The sequence below is a fragment of the Rhinopithecus roxellana genome, chromosome 17 (assembly GCF_007565055.1).
Source record: "Rhinopithecus roxellana isolate Shanxi Qingling chromosome 17, ASM756505v1, whole genome shotgun sequence".
Lineage (NCBI taxonomy): Eukaryota > Metazoa > Chordata > Mammalia > Primates > Cercopithecidae > Rhinopithecus > Rhinopithecus roxellana.
The window spans coordinates 81412835-81434240 of record NC_044565.1 but is presented as its reverse complement, the minus strand read 5'-3'; the positions used below and the strand labels follow the sequence as shown (position 1 = coordinate 81434240).

Here is a 21406-nt window from a genome sequence, read left to right as displayed (position 1 = left end):
CAGATCATTTGAGGCCAGGAGTTTGAGACTAGCCTGGCCAACATAGTGAAACCCCATTTCTACTAAAAATACAAAAAAAAACTCAAAAATATTTTCAGCAAATTTTTTCCTACCAAAAAGATGCATAAGCTCTGTATAGTGTATTTTTAAACTTTTCAAATGTAAACATGCCATATAAATATGGAATAGCTGACATTAGTTGTGAATTTCAATATTGGTATATGAGATAGAGGGATGAAATGATGCTTATCAGTTGAACTTTTGTACTATTAACAGTAATTGAGCTGTTCTTGCCTGCTAGTGTGCCTACAAGACAGTGTGCTAGCTTTCTGGAAACATGGAATGCAAGGTAGAAGTTTTAGATCTAATGAGGTAAGTGAATTATGTCCATTAAGTAGTCACCAAACATTATCAAATTCCACTTCAAACAGTTTGATTCCTAAATGATACAAGTAATGCTTGATTGGCTAACTTTATTAATATTTACATATTTAGTCTGTTGATAAAGTCAGTAGCCCGTACTCTATGGCCACCTGTCTCTCTCCACTACTCAAACAACTTATTGCATATTTAATGTGCTTCCAAATAATCACTCTAAAATTTAGAACAAGAACTTGCTAATCTGCTAAAAGTGAGCCAACTATGATTTTCTTTCAACTTTCCCAGAGGAACGCCAGGAGCAAGAGTGCTAGTGGTGGCTCTCTCTGGCCTTAAGCACCTTTTCTACCTGGTACTTCAGAAATAATGACCAGTGCAGACTATAAGTAAAGAACTATATTTCTCTGGAAGCCCACTTGCCTCTTATTTTCAACATCCTTATTCATTTGACATGTATATAATTCTTTGCCCCTTTTACCTTTCCTTTTTACTAACCTTTAGCTATGCATCTCATGAGTCCTTCCTACCTCACAGAAATAATTTAACTCTAAGCCGTGTGACATATTCAAGTCAGTTCAACATTTATGCCGGAAAGTTCTGAGGTTATAAACATGAGCAAGATGTGGCACTTGCCCCCAGAATATTATAAGCACATAAAATTGTCAGAAATTCTTCCAGTACCCCCAAGCCAATCTCAGTCATGTCACTTGGAAGGAAGCTTATTTGTTCCTTAAACTGTCATTCATTAAGCTCAGAGCGTTTATTTCTAACAAAGTAAGCAATATACCACAGTGTTCATGAGCCTGGGTTCCAGAGTTGAGACACTAGACTTCAAGTCTCAAGTTTAGCTAGTTAATAGCTGGGTGACCTTGGCATGTCACCTAACTTCTTTCTACCTATATTTTTTCATCTGTGAATTGAGTTGTTATGATTAAATGAAGCAAAGCATGTAATGTGCTTGGCCTGGTTCCTGACCTATAGTAAGTGTTTAAAAGGTAGCTGCTGGCCAGGCATGGTGGCTCACGCCTGTAAACCCAGCACTTTGGGAGGCCGAGGCGGGCGGATCTCTAGCCTGGCAACAGAATGAGACTCCATCCCCCCTCCCAAAAAAAAAAAGGTGGCTGCTACTACGTTTCTAAAAGTAATCCCCACGAGTGGGCTCACACTTTCTAAAATCACCTGAGGAACTGAGCAGGGAGATAGGAACAGTCAACAGCTAATAAACACTAGTCGGAGAATGAAAAGCATTACAGACAGAGAGTGGTTTAAAAACTGAAAGGAAAAAGTTCACCCAAAAAGTCACCTTAGAACTACACAGGCAGCCCGTCAATACACACCTCCAAAAATGTTAGATTCTTCTAGTAGGCAAACCCCAAAATATGTTGGTAATCACAGTCATGATGAGCCACAGGCGTTGGAGTGTGCTGAGCGTGTTGTTTCCTGCAGGTGTGCTGGGTTACAACAGAAGCTGCGAGTCATTGCTGTTCAGAATATCTAATTGTAGGGGTATTGATGGAATAAATCTAATTTCAAATCCATTTTTTCTTCAGCCTATCAAATTTTGGGGAGATGCTACTGCCCTATATTTATTCTTAACTCCTCAGCTGGTAATTGGTCACACTGAGGACTTCTTGAAGGATATATGATCATTAGAAAATACCATTTCAAGAGAATGGGGAAGAAGTGGGAAAGATAATTATTATGTATTGAGCACTTCCTTAGCGAGGCATTATACCCACTAATCCTTACAAGAACACTGCAAGGCAAAAAACCATTTCTAGCAGTTACATACGTTGCCCAGTAAGTGGGAGAACTGAGATTCAAACTCAAGGCATGTCTGGCTTTTAAATATTTCCTGTTAAACTACATGGCAGCCTTTTAAGTAAAAGAACCAGATCTAAGTAGCTTACTGCTGCCAGTAACCTTACCATTAGCATTAACATAAATGATGAAAGTTTCTAATAAATAAAATGGATTTAGTGCTTTGCTTTCAAATTTTTCCCTTGAAGTCTTATGATTTAACAAGGAAATCATTTTCCTTTGCCTGATTAACTCAAAATTAACCACATTTCCCCTAGACTAACAAATTGATGTACCTACATGCTGACTTGAATAAATAGTCATGCAGGAATATATTTTCACTTTAGGGATTATGTTTCTTTTCTGTTGAATTATAATGAAGGGCCCATTGAAAATTTTGTGGCTTTAATTTCAGAAATTAAATTTATGTTTTAATTGAACAGGTAACACAAGAAATTTCAGATAGCACAAGAATTTTCAGGCTGCTTGGATCTGACAGGTATGAAAATGGGCTGTATTATTAAATACAGAGTACTAAACATGTTTTGTAGATCCAGCATGAAAAGGATTTCTTTTTCAAGAGAATTGAAATGTCTGCAATATGTTCAACATTGAATTTTTCACACTATAAGAATTCACAAGTCAGAAAGTTAGAAAGCCTTTGAAAATGTACCTGATCTTCCAAGTAACAGGAATGTATGGATCTGTCAGTACTAGTTTGCATTAAACATACTGACGTCTGATTTGTAGCAGAAGAAAGAGGAAATACCATATGTTAATGAACAGAACTTTTTGTTGTTAATGCCAGATAGGATTTTGGAGACCTGTTCTGATTGACTGTAGGGGATCTGTCAGGGTGGTGGGAGAAATTATAAAGTTATGGGAAATAGACACAAACCTTCTTGGAAGGCCAGAAGGTTTGCATAGCTTCAATAAAAGATTTGGCTGAAGGCAGCTGAATTCTCTCCAAAGCTTAGGGCGTAAATACATAGGAATGTAGAGGAGTTTATCTAAATAGCTTGTTTACTCACGTTGTTCTAAAACCGATCTTTGATCATTCCGGGGCAGGACTGCTTTTTCCAGGGGAGGGCAACCAGATTAATTACCCACAGGTGTGTTGACTCAAAGCCTTTGTCATTAAATCTGTGCTGAATAAATGCCCACAGGGCCAGCTGGTCAGGGCACATGGCTGCTACAACTCTTTTCTGTGAGTGCCCTGGCCCCCTAGCTGCTCTTTCACTGAATACTGGTGTCTGAGTATGTTATTCATCCGTCATGCACCCTGGGTCTCTGGGTCAGACCCTGGCAGTTTAGCTTCTGATTCTTAAACTGCAAATCATTTTTAGAACTTGTAATAGGAATTAAGTTCCCCCAAATGATTTCTAATGTAGGTTTCTCCCCAGTTCTGACTCTTAGAAGAACACTGGCCTAGAGATGGGTGGTAGTGGACAGCAAAATTACTTCCCAGAGCTAGAACTGACCCTGTAAATCATAGTGATAGCAATTGATTTCTACCCACAATCTAATGAGCAGCATTTATAGAGACACATATTGGAGAAGCAATGGAAAATTTGGGGGCTAACATTAGTTTTCAAGAATAACTTTGTTTTGTTATATGTTTTTTGTTTATTACTTTTAGGGTCGTGGTTTTGGAAAGTAGGCCAACTGATAACCCCACAGCAAATAGCAATTTGTACATCCTGGCGGGTCATGAAAACAGTTACTGAGAATTGTTGTGCTTTGACAGTTAACTCTAGAAAGAACACTACCACTGCAACATTAATGGATGCTTGAAGCTGTACAAAAGCTGCAGTAACCTGTCTTCAGTTACTTTTGTAATTTATTGTGGCATGAGACAAGATGGGGAAAATTTTGTTTTAAGTGGTATGGATATATTTAGCATATTGAACCACACAAGTGCTTAATTCATTGTTATGTAATCTTTGTACATATAGGCAGTATTTTTTCTGTGAAACTTCATATTGCTGAAGACATACACTAAGAATTTATGTAGATAATGTACTTTTATGAGATGTACAAGTAAGTGTCTTATCTGTACAGCTGTAAATGTTGATGAAAATGCAATTGGGTTAATATTTTAAGAATTCTTTAGTATATTCTTGGGTGTGGCTATATTACAAAATGGGATGCTGGCAATGAAACAATACATTTAACACTATTGTATTTTTATTATATGTAATTTAGTAATATGAATATAAATCTTGTAACTTTTAAAATTGTAATGGAGGCTGTAATCATTTTATAATCTTGTTTTTAATTTTAATGCAAGTACACTGGTGTTTATATTTGCACAAAGTATTGATATGTGATGTATTAAGTCACAAAAGTAAGCTGTGACATTGTCTATAAGCATTTGGCTCCACAAATGTATTTGGATTGTTTTCTATGTGAAGCAAACCAATTACAATTAACCACCTGTTGTAGTAACTGGTCTTTTTATATTTAAGCAGAATCCTGTAAGATTGCTTGTCTTTGCTTAAAAATAATACCTTTGAACATTTTTGAATCACAGAATAGCGAGCGGTACCATGATATAATACTGCAATTGTGGTCTGAATTACAGTATGCACAAAGAATTAATTAGCATTATTAAAGAGTCCTCACTAAACATTTCATATAATCACACTGAAGAACTGTAACATTCCATAGAGTGAAGTGGTTCAAATTTCTCTTGGAATTTTTCTTTTGTTGGCCTTATTTTATGATCCTTTTCATATTTCTTTTGACTTAGAGTATTAGTACATGGCCAAAATAATTTAGTTACTACCTCATACAAACAATATAATGGTTACTACACATCACAGGAACTTAGTTTTGGTTTAAGTCATTTTTGATTGCTTTTTTCCAATGGAATATGTATATACCAGGTTTTAGCAAAATGCACACTTTTGGCTCTTTTTGGTATATGTTCTTTATATTTTAATGTGAGTATATACACTAAGAACAAACTAAATTGTGATTTATGGTCTTCATTTATTTTAATTGATAATGGTTTTAAAATATGTTCCTGATTGTACATATTGTAAAATAAACATGTTTTTTAACATGCTGTTGTATAGTAGCTTGTCATCTGGTTTAATCTATATATGGTAACACTAAAACATATTAAGGGGGAAAGCTTTATTTGTTTTGTAGTTAAATTCTTAAGTACTCAATTTTGCTCCCTGAAATCATGATTTTTATTTGATATGTGATTTCAATTTCATGAAGCTTTAATATTTCCACATAGGAGAAAAGGGCATCTTTTGCAGAATCTTTGACTTCCTGATAAGAAAAGTCAAACATTCATAGTTTTCTGGTTAGAGGCAGGGGTCCACAAACTACAGTCCTCAGACCAATCCAGCTTACTGCCTGTTTTTGTAAATAAAGTTTTAATGGAGCACAACACCACGTATTCACTTACATGTTGTCTATGCTGCTTTTGTGCTACAGTGTTAGAGTTGAGTGACTTCTGAAACACTATATGGTCTGAAAAGCCTAAAATTCTTACTTTACTGACTAAAGAATTCTTTAAAAAATTTGCTAGTACCTGGGTTAGAGAAAGTAAGGGAGCACTGGGAAATGCAGTTCTAGAAGTAAGGAAGGGGAAGATTAAGAGGGAAGAACTGGATTGGGGATCAAGAGGCACCATTTCCACTATTACTTATGCCACTACCTGTCACAATGACCTTGAATAATTTAACAGTTTCCACATCTGAAATCGTACAGATGCTAATAACCATAACAGCTGTGTTCATTTATCACTTTTCTCAAACACATTGTGAATAATCCTATCATTAATGACTAATGGCTATGTTTTAGGACACATCTTTGTCAGTATAACATTACCAATTTGCTGAAAAACAGACTGCTGGAAAAGATTTTTAAGTGAAGATTTTTAAGTGATCGAGATTCTGTTCTTGGCTCTTATTGACAAGGTTGTTTACCCTTTTTCTGAACCATGTTTTTTTCAGTTTTTAATTCTTACAAGTTATATAAAGGGTCATATCTCAAAAAATGTTAGTCATCACATTTAACTGTTAAACACTTAAAAACATTTTCAAAAAATAAAATGTACAACTGATTGTGGATTGCCCAGAAACTTTCTAAAGATACATCTGGGAGTCATAATCTTGAGGGCTGAGGCTCAGTAACCTATATTTTTATAAAGTTGTACAAATTATTCTGATGTGCGTCCCAGCATGAAAACCACTGATGGGCACTAAATTTAAATCACTGCCTCAGACTCATCTTTGGTAATAGTAAAAAGTGCAAATTTCTAGACTCCAGGAATTTTTGATTATGAATCTTTATGGACACAAAAGGAAGACAGCCACTCACTTAAATGTTGGAAACAATCTATTTCATCTTTATTGAAGTTCAAGCAATCTTCTTATTAGCTAATTGCATAGATACTGGTTTTGAGACGAATGAGATCCAACTGGTTATAGGCCTAATGGCGTCATTCAGCTTGCACATGTGACTGATTACAGCCGAGACCAGGAAACAAAGGACAGATTCTATCAGTTTTCACCATTACTGGTGGAGAGGTGAAAGTATGTGCTATACAAAATAATGGGTAAACACTAAGAGGGCATATAATAAATTGCCAGTCCATGTATATGTGTGCAAGGTACTCATCTACATGCTTTATATAGTGGCACTTAAGCCCCAGAACACCCATATGAGGTATTAACAACTGTTTTACAGATGAAGAAACAGGCACAGAAAGTTTTAGTAGCTTTGCCCAGGACTATAGTTGGTAAATAACAGAGCTAAAATTTGAACCTAGGCACTTGATTCAAAGTGTATTCTCTTAACCACTGTGCAAGACTTAACATAAAATACATGCAGTGTATCCTCTACCCGCTAAAACAGACTCTCTTCTAAAATTAGATATTTTTTCTCCAGGTGTTGGATTTCAGATTTTGATTTTCACTGTTGCTGCACACGAGATATTAATTTCTGTCTTAATTTTTTGCTTTACTAAAAGGCATTTTTCTTATCCAAATTTGGTATAAAGATAAAAGGATTTACATAACATTTACAGTTAAAGCGTATTAAGTAGTCAAAAGTCATTATAACAAAGACTTTTTTAAACTTTTGTGAGACAACTATTATCGTATAGTGATTATTTACAATGTAACCAAGGCACTTTACTAGCACTGGAGAAGAGATGGAAAAAGTTTAATTACCAACCAGTATTCATCCAAGGAGCACACTTGGATGAATAAAGGCAAACGGAGGTAAGTAGTAGTACACGCGCAGTGTGGTGGCTCAAATCTCTAATCCCAACACTTTGGGAGGCTGAGGTGGGAGAATCACTTGAGCCCAGGAATTCAAGATCAGCCTGGGTTTCATAGCGAGACTCCTTCTCTACAAAAAATAAAATTAGGCAGATATAATGGCACATGCCTATAGTCCCAGTTACTGGGAAGGGAGGCTGAGGTGAGAGAATCGCTTGAGCCCATGAATTTGAGGCTGCAATGAGCTATGATTGTGCCTCTGCACTTTAGCCTGGGCAACAGAGTGAGCCTCTGTTTCAAAAAAAAAAAAAAAAAAAAAAAATACAACAGGTTGTGCCTAATTCTGCTTCGTGTAGTGAGATTTGTAAACCAGGTTGTTGATAGATGAGACATTTATCATATGCAGGAAGAAAGCAAGGTAGGAAACTGTAGCCTAGAACAAGGCATATGCAAATACTGCATGTTCAAGGAATAGTGACATTGAATGAACCAGAGTTTCTAGAGCAGAGCAATAGGGCAGGAAGCTGCATAAAAAGATAGGCCTGGTTGTGAAGAGCCTCCTTATGAGAGAAGCAGCTAGGAATCAACAGTTTCAGAAACTGGAGAGCAAGTATGAAGATATAAATAGGTTGATGGATTTGTACATAAGGTGAGAGTTGTATACTTAATGAGAAATTTTTCTATAGCATGATAGATGGTGGAAATATAGGAATTGGGTAGATGTGAATTTTATGAGTCTATTTGACTTTAGTGGAAGTGTCTTAAAAGAGGTCTTAAAAGAGGAAGGAGATAAAGGTTTTGGGGTTGATTTTGTTTGTTAAAGATAGGAGATTTGAGCATGTATCTAAGCAAATGAAAGACGTGGAAAAGAAGGGAAGGATGGAGATGCTAAATCCGGCCATGATCAGGGGGAGCATTTTGCTGATGGTGAAACAAAGGACGTGTGTGCTTATTAACATACAGCATTTCTAAGTTAGTCCTGGGAACAAAATGGGGAAGCTCTGGCCAAAATTCTCTTTCCCAAGTAATATATTATCTCCACATAGCATTCATTACATGATTATTTGTTTTATTGACTTTCTTCCCTAATGGGTGTCAAACCTGTGTCTGATTCTAGGTCAGGCCCCGGATACTAGTACAATGCTAGGCGAATCAGGAAAATGGCCTCTGATCCATAGCTGCTTTTCACGCAAAAACCTACAGAAGTCTGCTGAAAAGGTATTTGGATAATTAAGACCGAAAAGTAATGACTAATGACAGAGAATCTTGCAAACGGAAGGTCTCCGCCTAGGCAGGGAAACGAACTAATCAATATTCAACAGTTATGTGTGCTGCTTTTTAGTGCTCTCGATGCCTTGGGAAAGAAGGGGACACAGTGTAATCACAGTATTAAGGGGAAAGCGGTTGAAATGTTTCCTGAGCGCCCTCATGCATCTTTTGCACCGTCCACACCCTGACGTTACAGGCTCGGCCCCGAGGTTATACCCACCCAGAGGAAGGATCAGAGCTGGGGCTACGGGCGCCAGGGGAATCCGCTCCGGAAGCCGCCCTGCCCAGCGCGCCCTAGCGTCCCGGTTGCCCGGGAGACGCCGCGGCGGTTCCGCTGGCTCCAAAGTCGCTGGGTCCGCGGCCGCCTACTCCGAGCGACCCGCGTAGGAACTGGTCCTGGGGCTGCTCGGCGCCGCTCGAGGCCGCGTCACCAAGCCCTGTAGCCAAAAGGTATAAAGCTTCAGTTTGAACGTCACAGATGACTATGAAAAATAATTTCGCCAGGCATGGGTGGCTCATGCCGGTAATTGCGGCACTTTGGGAGGCCAAGATGGATCACTTGATCCTAAGAATTCAAGATCAGCCTAGGCAACATAATGACACCCCACATCTACGAAAAATGCAAACATTAGCTGGGCATGGTGGCATATGCCTATAGTGTCAGCTACTCAAGAGGCTGAGGCAGGATTGCTCAAGCCCAGCAGGTATGGGCTGCAGTGAGCCCTGATCATACCACTGCACTACAGCCTGAGTGACAGAGCGAGACCCTGTCTCAGTTTAAAAAAGGCAAAGAAAAATATCTTTTTTTTTTTTTTTTTTTCTGAGACAGAGTTTCGCTCTTGTTGCCCAGGCTGGAGTACAATGGCACAATCTCAGCTCACCGCAACCTCCGCCTCCCAGGTTCAAGCGATTCTCCTGCCTCAGCCTCCCTAGTAGCTGGGATTACAGGCATGTGCCACCATGCCTGGCTAATTTTGTATTTAGTAGAGACGGGGTTTCTCCATGTTGGTCAGGCTGGTCTCGAACTCCCCAGCTCAGGTGATCCGCCCGCCTCTGCCTGCCAAAGGGCTGGGATTACAGGCATGAGCCACTGCGCCCAGCCAAGAAAAATATTTTCAACCAATTGAATCTATTTTCTGCCAATAGTTATATCACCGTTTAATCTTGATTTCTTGTCCAATTACCATATTAATAATCAAAATATACTTATTGCCATTGCTTTAAAAATAAGTCATTTTACATATTTAGTAGAAAGGTTAGAAAATAAAATTATGGTAGGGCTACAACAGAGGTCCACTAAGTACCAGACAATAGGCTAACAGTAGAAGTCAATGTGATAATGTTTTTGAAAGGGTGAAAGGAAGTCATTAACACAGCACGCGAGCAGAGAAAGAGCCTGCCTTTGGGGACTGGGAGAAGCTAAGCAGAAAGACGTTTGACTTGAACTTGAAAAAGATGAAGATTTAAGGGTCAGACATTCCAGGGAGTGGTATCAACGGAGACTTAGAGACCTGAAATTGTTTGGGGAAGAATGAGAAGTGATGCTGGAAAGGTAAATTGGGACCATGGCGTACAGAACTGTAAATATCATACTACAGTTTGAACTTTATTCTGTGGCATTTGAGGCCGTAAGACATTTTCGAGAAAGGATATCTGATCCTGTTGATGTTTGAGAAAGATGTCTTTGGTGTAATGAAAGTAAATATAAAGAAGAAAAGTGAGATAAGACACTTTAAAATAGCTCTATTTTGATATAATAATTTCAAGCTAGCAATAAGAGTATAATGAACTCTCATATATCTGGACTCACTGTTTATGTTTTGCTCAATTTTTATGTTGTTTTATCATTTTCTCTGTGTGTATATAACACATGCATATTAATTGTTCTGTACCATTTGAGAGTAAGTTGCAGACATCAGATCCCTTTACCCTTAAATACATCAGTGTATTCCTAAGAACTAGGACATTTTCTTGTATAATCACAGTACAAATTACCAAAACCAGGAAACTGATATCAAATCTGCAGTCAAAATTTAGATTTCGCCAATTATCTCAGTAGTGTCCTTTATGGTCGTGTTGTTCCCCAGTCCAGGGTCCAGTTCAGGATCACACATTGCATTTTGTTTTCCCATCTCTTTAGTCTTAAATCCGGAGCACTTTATACCTTCAGTGCTTTGATCTTTTCTTTCATGACTTTGACATTTTTTATTAAGAGTACAGGCCAATTAGTCATAGAATGCCATTCAGTTTGGCCATGTCTGTTGCTAACTCATAATTAGGTTTAGGTTTTGCATTTTTGCCAAGAATACCACAGAGGAGATGTGCCCTTCTCACTTGCACATTTGTCTTTTCTAGAAATTTCCTGTAATGGAATTATAAAATATGTGGGATTTTGTGTCTGGCTTTTGTCACTTAGCATTATGGGGCATGTGGTTCTTTTTTTTTTTTTTTTTTTATGTTCATCTACATTATAACAAGTTCATTGCTTTCTGTTGCTGAATAGTATTTCATTGCATGGATAATCCACATTTTGTTTACACATTCATCAGTTGAACATTTGGATTGTTTTCCATTTAGGGGTCTTTTATGAATAATGGTGGTGTGAACATTTGCTTACATGTCATTGTTAGCTCTATTTTAAAATTTTTCCTGGATTGATACTGATGAGTGAAATTGTTGTTTATTGTTAATGTTTAAGTTAAATTATGTTTAACTTTTTTTTTTTTTTCTTTTGAGACGGAGTCTGTTGTCAGGCTGGAGTGCAAGTGGCACAGTCTCAGCTCACTGCAACCTCCACCTCCCAGGTTCAAGCGATTCTCCTGCCTCAGTCTCCCAAGTAGCTGGGATTACAAGTGTGCGCCACCATACCTGGCTACTTTTTGTATTTGTAGTAGAGATGGGGTTTCACCATGCTGTCCAGGAAGGTCTTGAATTCCTGAACTCAAGTGATCCACCTGCCTCGGCCTCCCAAAGTGTTGGAATTACAGGTGTGAGCCACCATACCTGGCCCTATGTTTAACTTTTAAGACATTGTCAAACTGTCTTCCAGTGGGGCCACACTGCTTTACATCCTCACCAGTGATGTGTGTGAGTTCCAGTTTCCATCTTGTCAATGCTTGATATTGTGAGTCTTTGGATTTTAGCCATTCTAATGTGTATGTAAAGCTATCTTATTGCAGTTTTAATTAACACTTCCCTAATGGCTAACAGCATCCTTGCATGTGCTTAGTAGACATTTGTGTATCTTTGGTAAAATGTCTGTTTACATCTTTTGTCCATTTTTAAATTGGGTTGTTTAACCTCCTATTGAGTTGTAAGCATGCTCTATGTATTCTGGATACAAATATTTTAGATATATGATTTGCTAATATTTTTCTTTAGTCTGTGGCTCAGCTTTTCATTTTCTTAATGGGGAAATTTTTTGAGGAGCAAAAGATTTTATTTAATGTTGATGAATTCCATTTTATCCATTTTTTCTTTTATGAATCATGCTTATGGTGTCATATCTAAGAAATCTGCCTAACTGAAAATCACAAAGATTTCTGTCTTCTTTTTTTTTTTTTTTTGTCTAGAAGTTATACAGTTTTAACTCTTACATTTTGGTCTGTGATCCATTTTGAGTTAATTTTGGTATATTGTGTGAGGTGTATCTCTACTGTGTGTGTTTGTTGTTTGTTTTGCATATAGATATCCAATGGTCCTAGTATCATTTGTTGAAAAGACTATTCTTTCCTTGTCGAATTGCTGCAGCACTTTGGCAAAAGTCAGTTGGGCCGGGCGCAGTGGCTCACGCACTTTTGGAGGCCGAGACAGGCAGATCACTTGAGGTCAGGAGTTGGAGATCAGCCTGGCCAACATGGTGAAACCCCATCTTTACTGAAAATACAAAAGTTAGCTGGATGTGGTGGCACATGCCTGTAATCCCAGCTACTCGGGAGGCTGAGGCAGGAGAATCGCTTGAACCCAGGAGACAGAGGTTGCTGTGAGCCAAGATTACACCACTGCGCTCCAGCCTGGGCGACAGACTGAGGCTCTGTCTTAAAAAATAAAATAAAATTTAGAAAGTCAATTGACCATAAATAAAAGGGTTTATTTCTTGACTCATAATTATGTTTCATTGATAAATGTCTTTATGCTGGTACCACAGTCTTGATTTACCATAACTTTATAGTAAAATTTGAAGTCAAATTTAAAATAAATATTTAATATAACTATTCCAAATTTGTTCTTTTTCTAAGTTGATTTGGCTGTTCTGGGTCCTATGCATTTCCTTTTAAATCTTAGGTTCAACTTCTACCCAAAAAAAGCCTGTTGGAATTTGTATAAGGAATTAATTTTTTTTAAAATTTTGTTTATTTTGGTTTTTTAGACACAGGGTCTTGCTACATTGCCTAGGCTAGAGTGCATGGCATAATCATAGCTCACTGTAGCCTCTAACTCCTGGGCTCAGGTGATCCTCCCACCTCAACCTCCCAAGCAGCTGAGACCACAGGCGAGGGCCACTACACCCTGGTTAATTATTATTATTATTATTTTAAGAGATAGGGTCTTACTATGTTGACCAGTCTGGTCTCAAACTTTTGGGCTCAAGCAATCCTTCTGCCTCAGTCTCCCAAAGAGCTGGGATTATAGGCATGCACCATCACTCCTGGCCAGGAATTAGTTTATAGATGAATTTATGAAAAACTGATGTCTTTTGAGTTTTCAAATCCATGAACATGGCATTTTTCTCCTTTTATTTAGATCTTTAATTTCTTTCAATGGTGTTTTGTAATTTTCAGTATGCAGGTCTTACACTTTACTTGTTAAATTTATTCCTGAGTATTTTATTCATTTTTACATTAATATGGATGGAATTGTTTTCTTTATTTTCAAATTGTTGCCATTATATTAAAAAAATTTAATTTTCATATTGATCTTGTATCCTACTGCATTGCAAACTTGGTCATTATTTCTAGTAGACTTTTTATAGATTCATTAGGATTTTCTGTAGATAGTATCATGTCATTTCTGGATAATGACAGTTTTACTTTTTATTTTCTTTTTTAAAAAATTGTTCATATATATTTAGCACTTCATTTAGTAATTGTTTATTTTATACAGACAGGGTTCTTGCTGTGTTACTCAGGCTGCTCTCAAAATCTTGCCCTCAAGCAATCCACCCACCTTGGCCTCCCAAACTATTGGGGTTAGAGGTGTGAGCCACTGTGCCTGGCCTTACTGTACATTTTCAATGTATATGCCTTTAATTTCTTTTTCTTACCATATTGCACTGACAAGAACTTTCAATACAATGATAAATAAAAACAGTGAAAGCAAACATCTTTTTTTCCAGTCTTAGGGGTAACACATTCAATCTTTCATCATTAAGCATGATGTTAACTGTAAATTTTTCACAGATGCCCTTGAGGAAGTTCCCTTGTATTCATCATGAATGAGTGTTGGGTTTTGTCAAATTCCTTTTCTGTGTGTACTGACGTGATCATGTGATGTTTTTCTTTTATTCTATTAATATGGTATTTTACATTATTGATTTTCAGTATTAAACTCACTTTGCATTCCTGAGATAAGTCCCACAGAGTCATGGTATATAATCTTTTTTATGTTTCCAGATTTGGTTTGCTAATTATTTTATTAAGGATTCTTGTGTCTACATTCATGAGAAGAAGCTGTGTTCTTGTGATTTCTTTGTCTGACTTTCTATCAGGGTGATATTGGCCACATCGAATGAGTTGAGACAGTGTTCCCTCCTCTTCTATTTTTTCAAATAGTTTGTGAAGGATTGATATTAATTTTTCTTTGGTGATGTTTGGTAGTATTTACCTGTGGTGCTATCTCATCCTGGGCTTTTTCCTTGTGGGGAGATTTTTAATTGCTGATTGAATTTATTTACTTGTTATGGTTGTAATCAGATTTCTATTTCTTTTTGAGTTCATTTTGCCATTTTGTATCTTTCTAGGCACTTGTCCAACCAACTTGACTAATTTGGTTGCATAAACTTATTTGGAATATTGTCTTTTAATTTTTTTAAATGTATGTAGTATGGTCCTAATTTTGATAACTTTTCTTTCTTTTTTCTTGCCTACTCTAGCTAGAGCTTCACTTTTGTTGATCTTTTCAAAGAAACAGTTTTTGTTTATTGTTTTCTATTGTTTTTCTGATGAAGAGTCAGCCATTAAGCATATTGTTGTCCCCTTGTATATGAATAGTTCTCTCTTTTCAAGATGTTGTCTTTAGCTTTCAGTAGTTTGGCTATGATGTATCAAGGTATGGATTTCTTTGTGTTTATCCTATTTGGAATTCATTGAACTTTTAAGACCTGTATATTAATGTTTTCCATTAAATTTGGAAGGTTTTGGCCATTGTTTCATAAAATATTGTTTTCTGCCATTTCTTCTTACTCCTCTCTTTCTGGGATTCTCATTACATGTATGCTGATACTATTGATTTTGCCTCCATCGGTCTCTGAGGCTCTGCTCATCTTGTTTTACTTCTTTCTTTCATTTTGACTATTTTTTATTGGTCTATTTTACTGATTCTTTCTTCTCTCATCTCAGATCTGCTGTTTGTCCCATCTACAGGATTTTTCATTTCTGTTATTTTTTTTACTCTAAAATTTCCATTTGGTTCTTTTTTTATTTTCATTTTTCAGATTGAAATTCCCTCTTCATTGAGTCATTGTCATCATATTTTTCTTTAATTCTTTAAATTATAATTTGCTTTATTTGAACTTATTTTTAACAGCTGCTTTGAAGCCTTTGTCAGTTAAATCCAACATCTGAGTCTACTCAGGATCCATTTTTATTGACTTTATTTTTTCTGAGTATCAGTCACACTTTCCTTTTTCTTAGCATGTCTCCTAATTTTTTTCTTTCTTCTTCTTTCCTACTTCTGCTTAAATCCAGTTTTATCTCCTAATTTTTTTGTTGAAAACTTAACATTCTGGGTTATATTATAGCAATTCTGGTGTGTTTGTTGTTGTGGTTGTTGTTGTGGTTGTTGTTTTGATACAAGGTCTCACTCTGTCTACAAGCTGGAGTGCAGTGGCATGAGCATAGCTCTACTGTACTGTAAACTTGAACTCCCAGGCTCAAACCATCCCTCTGCCTCAGCTTCCTGAGTAGCTAGGACTACTGGCATATACCACCACACCCAGATAGTTTTTAAAATCTTTTCATGGAGACCGGGTCTCACTGTGTTGCCCAGTCTGGTCTTGAACTCATGAGCTCAATCAATCCTCAGGCTTCAGCCTCCTAAGTAGATGAATGGCATTTTTTACTCGCACCTATTGCCTATTTGATTATCAATAAGCTTGTTCATCTTTCTTTACCTTTTCAATCTTTTAACATAATTTAGTTGCATTACTTTCTACTTTGTCAGAATTTATAATATTTATTTCTTATTCTTCCATTCTTGTTTCTACCTTTACTTTGGTCTTTAAATATATTAAATGCTCACTATACATCCTTTTACTGAAATTTTTCCAGTCAACTCTTGGTTGGATGAAGGCCTTTCACCAATACATTCAAGAGGACTATGGGTACAGTATTCCTTGAGTTCTTGCATGTTTTAAAATATCAGCTGGGTGTGGAGGCTCATGCCTATAATCCCAACATTTTTGGAGGCTAAGGTGGGAAGATCAATTTAGTCCAGGAGTTTGAGACCAGCCTGGGCAGCAAACCAAGACCCCATCTTTACAAAAATAAATAAATAAAATTAGCCAGGTGTGGTCCCAGCTACTTGGGAGGCTAAGGTGAGAGGATTGCTTGAGCTTGGGAAGTCAAGGCTGCAGTGAGTCATGATTGCACCACTGCACTTTAGACTGGGCAACAGAGCAAGACCCTGTCTCAGAAAAAAACAATAAAAACTTGTAAAAATGTTTATGTGTAGCTTTACACTTGAAGGACACAGCTTGACTAAATGTAAAATCCTTGATTTTCATTTTCCCTTGAGTTTCGTTAAGATGCTGCTGCACTGTTACTTTGTAGTGTGCATTGCTCTTGATAAGTCTAATGTCATTCTAATTCTCTTACATCTATTTAATCTTTTTGTCTGGAGGCTCAGAAAGTGTTTTCTTTATATTTGATTGTTTTATTCAAATATGTCTTGGAGTTCGTTGTTCTGGGTCAGTTTTCCCAACTACCTAGTGGGTCTTTTCAATATATATAATTAGATTTTATTTTATTTCCAGAAAATTTTCTTGGATTATTATTTCAACTATTGATTCTGTTTCATTGTTTTGTCTTCTTCAGGGACTCCAGTTTTACATATGTTGGGACTGCTTTTCCTGTCTCCATTTCAACTTTCTGTCTAAACTTTTACCTTTTTTTCTTCCTTTTAATTCTCATAATTACTGTTCTGCCTTTCTTTAATGCCCCAATCAAATTTTCACATGAATCTATTGTCCTATCAGCATCTCATAATTAAGTCATTTCTGAGATGATTTTGTCTTTTTCTGATGATTCTTTTCTGAGTTCAATCAACTATCTTTTTATGTTTTTTAATTCAAATCTACACATCAGTAGCCAAAAGAAAAAAGTAAAAACATAGGCCAGGTGCAGTGGCTCATGCCCATAGTCCCAGCACTTTGGGAGGCCAAGGCAGGTGGATCACAAGGTCAGGAGATCAAGACCATCCTGGCTAGCATGGTGAAACCCTGCCTCTACTAAAAAATACAAAAATTAGCCAGGAGTGGTGGCACATGCCTGTAGTGCCAGCTACTCGGGAGGCGGAGGCAGGAGAATCGCTTGAACACAGAGGTGGAGGTTGCAGTGAGCTAAGATTGTACCACTGCACTCCAGCCTGGGCAACAGAGCGAGACTCCGTCTCAAAAAAAAAAAAGGAAAAAAGTAAAAATAAAATGTGTGTGTATATATATATATATATATATATTCTTAAATAATTTTCATCCACTTGTGATTTTACTGTTTGAATTTCTGCTTCAGAGTGGCTTTTTCATACCTCCAAATAGTGAGAGGATATTTAAATCAGTTTGGAGTGTTTGTGTTGGTTTTCTTTTGCTTCATGGTTAGATTTTGTGTGTGGTTTTTTTGTAAATGATTTTCATTAACTGAAAATTTTGGGTTCTCATTTCTTTTTTCTTCTAATAATAGCTTGTATAGGGATGGCTTTCCCCTGTTTCATTTCTCGGGTACGTTTTGGCTGTTAGTAACTGACTATCATCCTAGGCCAAGAGAGTCTTTTCTGTCACCGTAGTAAAATGCAGTTTCTTTCACTGATGACACTTTTTCCCCATCTTAGTGATGATGGGAGGATTCGCATGTCCTTCAATTCAGAATTCTCTTTTGTCTTGCAAGATGCCAAATTTATCCCTCTTGCTTCTTTTTCCCTTCACTGTCCAGTCTCCATCAGGTGTCTTTCCCTTCCCTCTTGTCCTTTTATTACCCAAAAATGATGTGACACTGACTAGTGCCACCTTGATACCCATGTACTTTTACACCCCTTCCTTGTAGTGAGTGCTCTTATCTACCAGGACACTCTTGGGGTATTTTTACACTTGTGATGTGTTTTCTCTTTGGGAAGGAGGTGATCTTAAGTCTTTCTTAGTCTTTCTTAGGCCCTTCTTTTACTCTTCTTTCTTACAGCTTTTTAGATCTCATCCGTCTCATATCGTTGCCTTCTGCCAAGGTTTATAGTGGGAGCTCAAGAGATAAACCCTCCAGAATTTAGGCTTTTCTTTTCTTTTCTTTTTCTTTCTTTCTTTTTTTTTTTTTTTTTTTTTTTTTTTTTTGAGATGGAGTCTCACTCTGTCACTCAGGCTGGAGTGCAGTGGCACAATCTCAGCTCACTGCAACCTCCACCTCCTGGGTTCAAGCAATTCTCTTATCTCAGCCTTCAGAGTAGCTGGGACTACAGGCACGTGCCACCATGCCTGGCTAATTTTTTGTAATTTTAGTAGAGATGGAGTTTCATCATGTTAGCCAGGATGGTCTTGATTCCCTGACCTCGTGATCCGCCCGCCTCAGCCTCCCAAAGTACTGGGATTACAGGCGTGAGCCACCGCACCCGGCTAGGCTTTGCTTTTCTGCCTAAGTTTGTAGAGTCCTCTGTCTTCTTGTTATATTGAAGGCATTGGATTTATGTGGTTTTATTTGTCCTGGTTGATTTGTATTGCTTTGTGGAAGGTATATGAAGAGATTAGGTTTAGGCAGCAGTCACTGTCCTTGGCTACCTCAAAGCCCCCCACCATGTGTACCTTGACAAGCCATTTAGGCATAATGTGGAGCATGTTTGTGAACATTGAATATGGACAGAGGATAAGAAAGAAGAGAAGGCCTTTGGTTTAGAATGTTCCAATTTTTAGATGATTCTGTCCATTCATGTAGAGATGTTCATCAAGCAGTTGGATAGTTGGTCTGGATCTCAAATAAGAGAATAGGAATTACTGCCTCCAGAAACTCTGTTATAATCCTGGTAAGCTGGAATTAGAGCTGTAAATTCCAGAAAGGAATTTACAGAAATTGGTCTAATTCTAGCTTGCATACTCAGACTCATTTTCCATGAACATATAGTAGGGCTTTTGAAAACAGAAATATTGAGAGGTTATTAGGTGAGGTACTATTTTCTGGAGCTTTATTTTATTGTATTTAGAGTTTGGTTGATGTAATTACGAGATCTAAATATTAGTCTGAGGAATAGTCGTTACTGAATCTGTTGAGAAAAAAGAAAAAACAGAAATCAATAGATCAAATCAACTACCTAGAGGGAAATAAGAAAATAATGCATAAATTAAAACTTCATTATGAAGCTTTTTGTCATATTTATAGTTTCCCCCAATAACTGTAGCACTTATCAAGTAGGTTAAATTAACAAATCCATACAGTTTTATACCAATAACTTTATCGCATTTTATTTTAGAGACAGGGTCTCACTCTGTCACCCAGGAAGTAGTACAATGGTACAATCATAGCTCACTGTAACCTCAAACTCCTGGGCTCAAGTGACCTCCCACCTCAGCTTCCAAAAGTGTTGGGATTACAGGCATGAGCCAATGCTCCCGGCCAGATGCTAATAACTTTCTAAAGCAAATTCCCAGTTTCTCCTACTCTCTTTCCAGACATCTATTACTATGCAAATGTATGCATGCTCACATCTAAATATCTTTAAAATAATAATACCTAAGTAAAAATACAGTATAACTAATAGGGTTTTCAGAACATAATCTGTGGTGGATTTTCCATGTGTTACTTGAGTGTGTATGCTCGAATTTTCTTTCTTTAATAACAGAGAAAATCAAATTCATCCCCCCTTCCAAAAAAAAGCAGCACTGTAAAAAATAGTATGTCAATAGTCATTTTATCCAGGTAAACATTTTTCTCCATTGTATATTTTTATGGTGGCAAGTGGAAGTAGATGATTTCTTTCACCATTGAGATAATCTGTAGATGGAAAAAACAATATTATTAGAGAAGTTTTTAAAAATGTGTACTCATTTGAAAAAAGAGAAATTGATAAGTAGTCAACTCTTTCACTTGACATTTTGTTAATACCAAGACCTGGATAAAGTGGTTCTTCGAATTATACATTCTTTTTGTTTGTTTGTTTTTGTTTTTGAGACGGAGTCTTGCTGTGTCTCACAGGCTGGAGTGCAGTGGTGCGCTCTCAGCTCACTGCAACCTCCACCTCCCAGGTTCAAGTGATTCTCCTGCCTCAGCCTCCCAAGTAGCTGGGATTGGAGGCCGGTGCCACCATACCCGGGTAATTTTTTGGTATTTTTAGTAGAGATGGGGTTTCACCATGTTGGCTAGGCTGGTCTCGAACTCCTGACCTCAGGTGATCCACCTGCCTCGGCCTCCCAAAGTGCTGGGATTACAAGCGTGAAGCACCACGCCTGGCTGAATTATGCATCCTTTTGCACTTCACTGAGAGGCTGTGTAATGCAATGATTAAAATTGTGTTCTTTGAGATCTCACTGCCTGGGTTCTAATTCTGTATTACCTTCACTGTGTCTTTTCTCATCTGCATGATTGGATAAAAACAACACCTACTTCATAGAATATTTGTGCAGATTCTACGTAATTTGCATAGAACAATGTTAAATGCCATTATTATTGTAATTGTTATTAGGTTATATTAACAAGATTCTGCTGGATAAAGTGGAGTGGGGTTTTTGAGACGAATTAGAATTTTTCTATTTTTAATTCTTAAACTGATTTATTTAAATATGTTGACCTTAGTCATCATTTAACATTGACTTCGGTCACCAAAGCATTCATTCAAGAATGGATGACACAAAACAAAAAAACCCAGTATTTCCATAGAAATCACTATAGATGTGAAAGAAGTCATGAAGAATGAATGCTTGTTGTGTGCTTATTATTTTCTTTTGGGGCTAAGAACTTAAGAATCTGTTCTTCCATGAAAATAAAAGCTAGGAGCAATAAATGCCCTGACAGGATTTTGTTACTGTTTTGACTTTTTGAGACAGTTGTTGCCCAGGCTGGAGTGCAATTACTGAATCTGCCCAATTTCAGCTGGGTTCAAGGGCCTCCCGAGTAGCTGGGATTACAGGCATGCGCCACCACACCTGGCTAATTTTGTATTTTTAGTAGAAATGGGATTTCTCCATGTTGGTCAGGCTGGTCTCAAACTCCCGACCTCAGGTGATCCGCCCACCTCAGCCTCCCAAAGTTTTGGGATTACAGGTGTGAGTCGCTGAGCCTGGCCTGTTTTTGTTTTTAAAGGCTGCTTTA

The 21406-nt window shown here is 37.3% G+C and overlaps 1 protein-coding gene across 4 annotated transcripts in view; it reads left to right on the top strand.

Moving 5' to 3' along the window:
- MAP4K3 (mitogen-activated protein kinase kinase kinase kinase 3) overlaps positions 1-5255 on the top strand; it is a 186869-nt gene extending 181614 nt beyond the window's left edge. For 2 of the 4 annotated variants that reach the window (XM_030921605.1, XM_030921604.1), the window contains 3 exons: positions 302-372; positions 2622-2677; positions 3818-5255. In XM_030921605.1, the coding sequence (XP_030777465.1) occupies positions 302-372; positions 2622-2677; positions 3818-3905 (215 nt within the window). In that variant the 3' untranslated portion in view covers positions 3906-5255. The remainder of the gene's footprint in view (positions 1-301; positions 373-2621; positions 2678-3817) is intronic. The other 2 variants (XM_010364146.2, XM_010364147.2) reach the window with 1 other exon arrangement.
- Positions 5256-21406: the final 16151 nt, after the last annotated feature.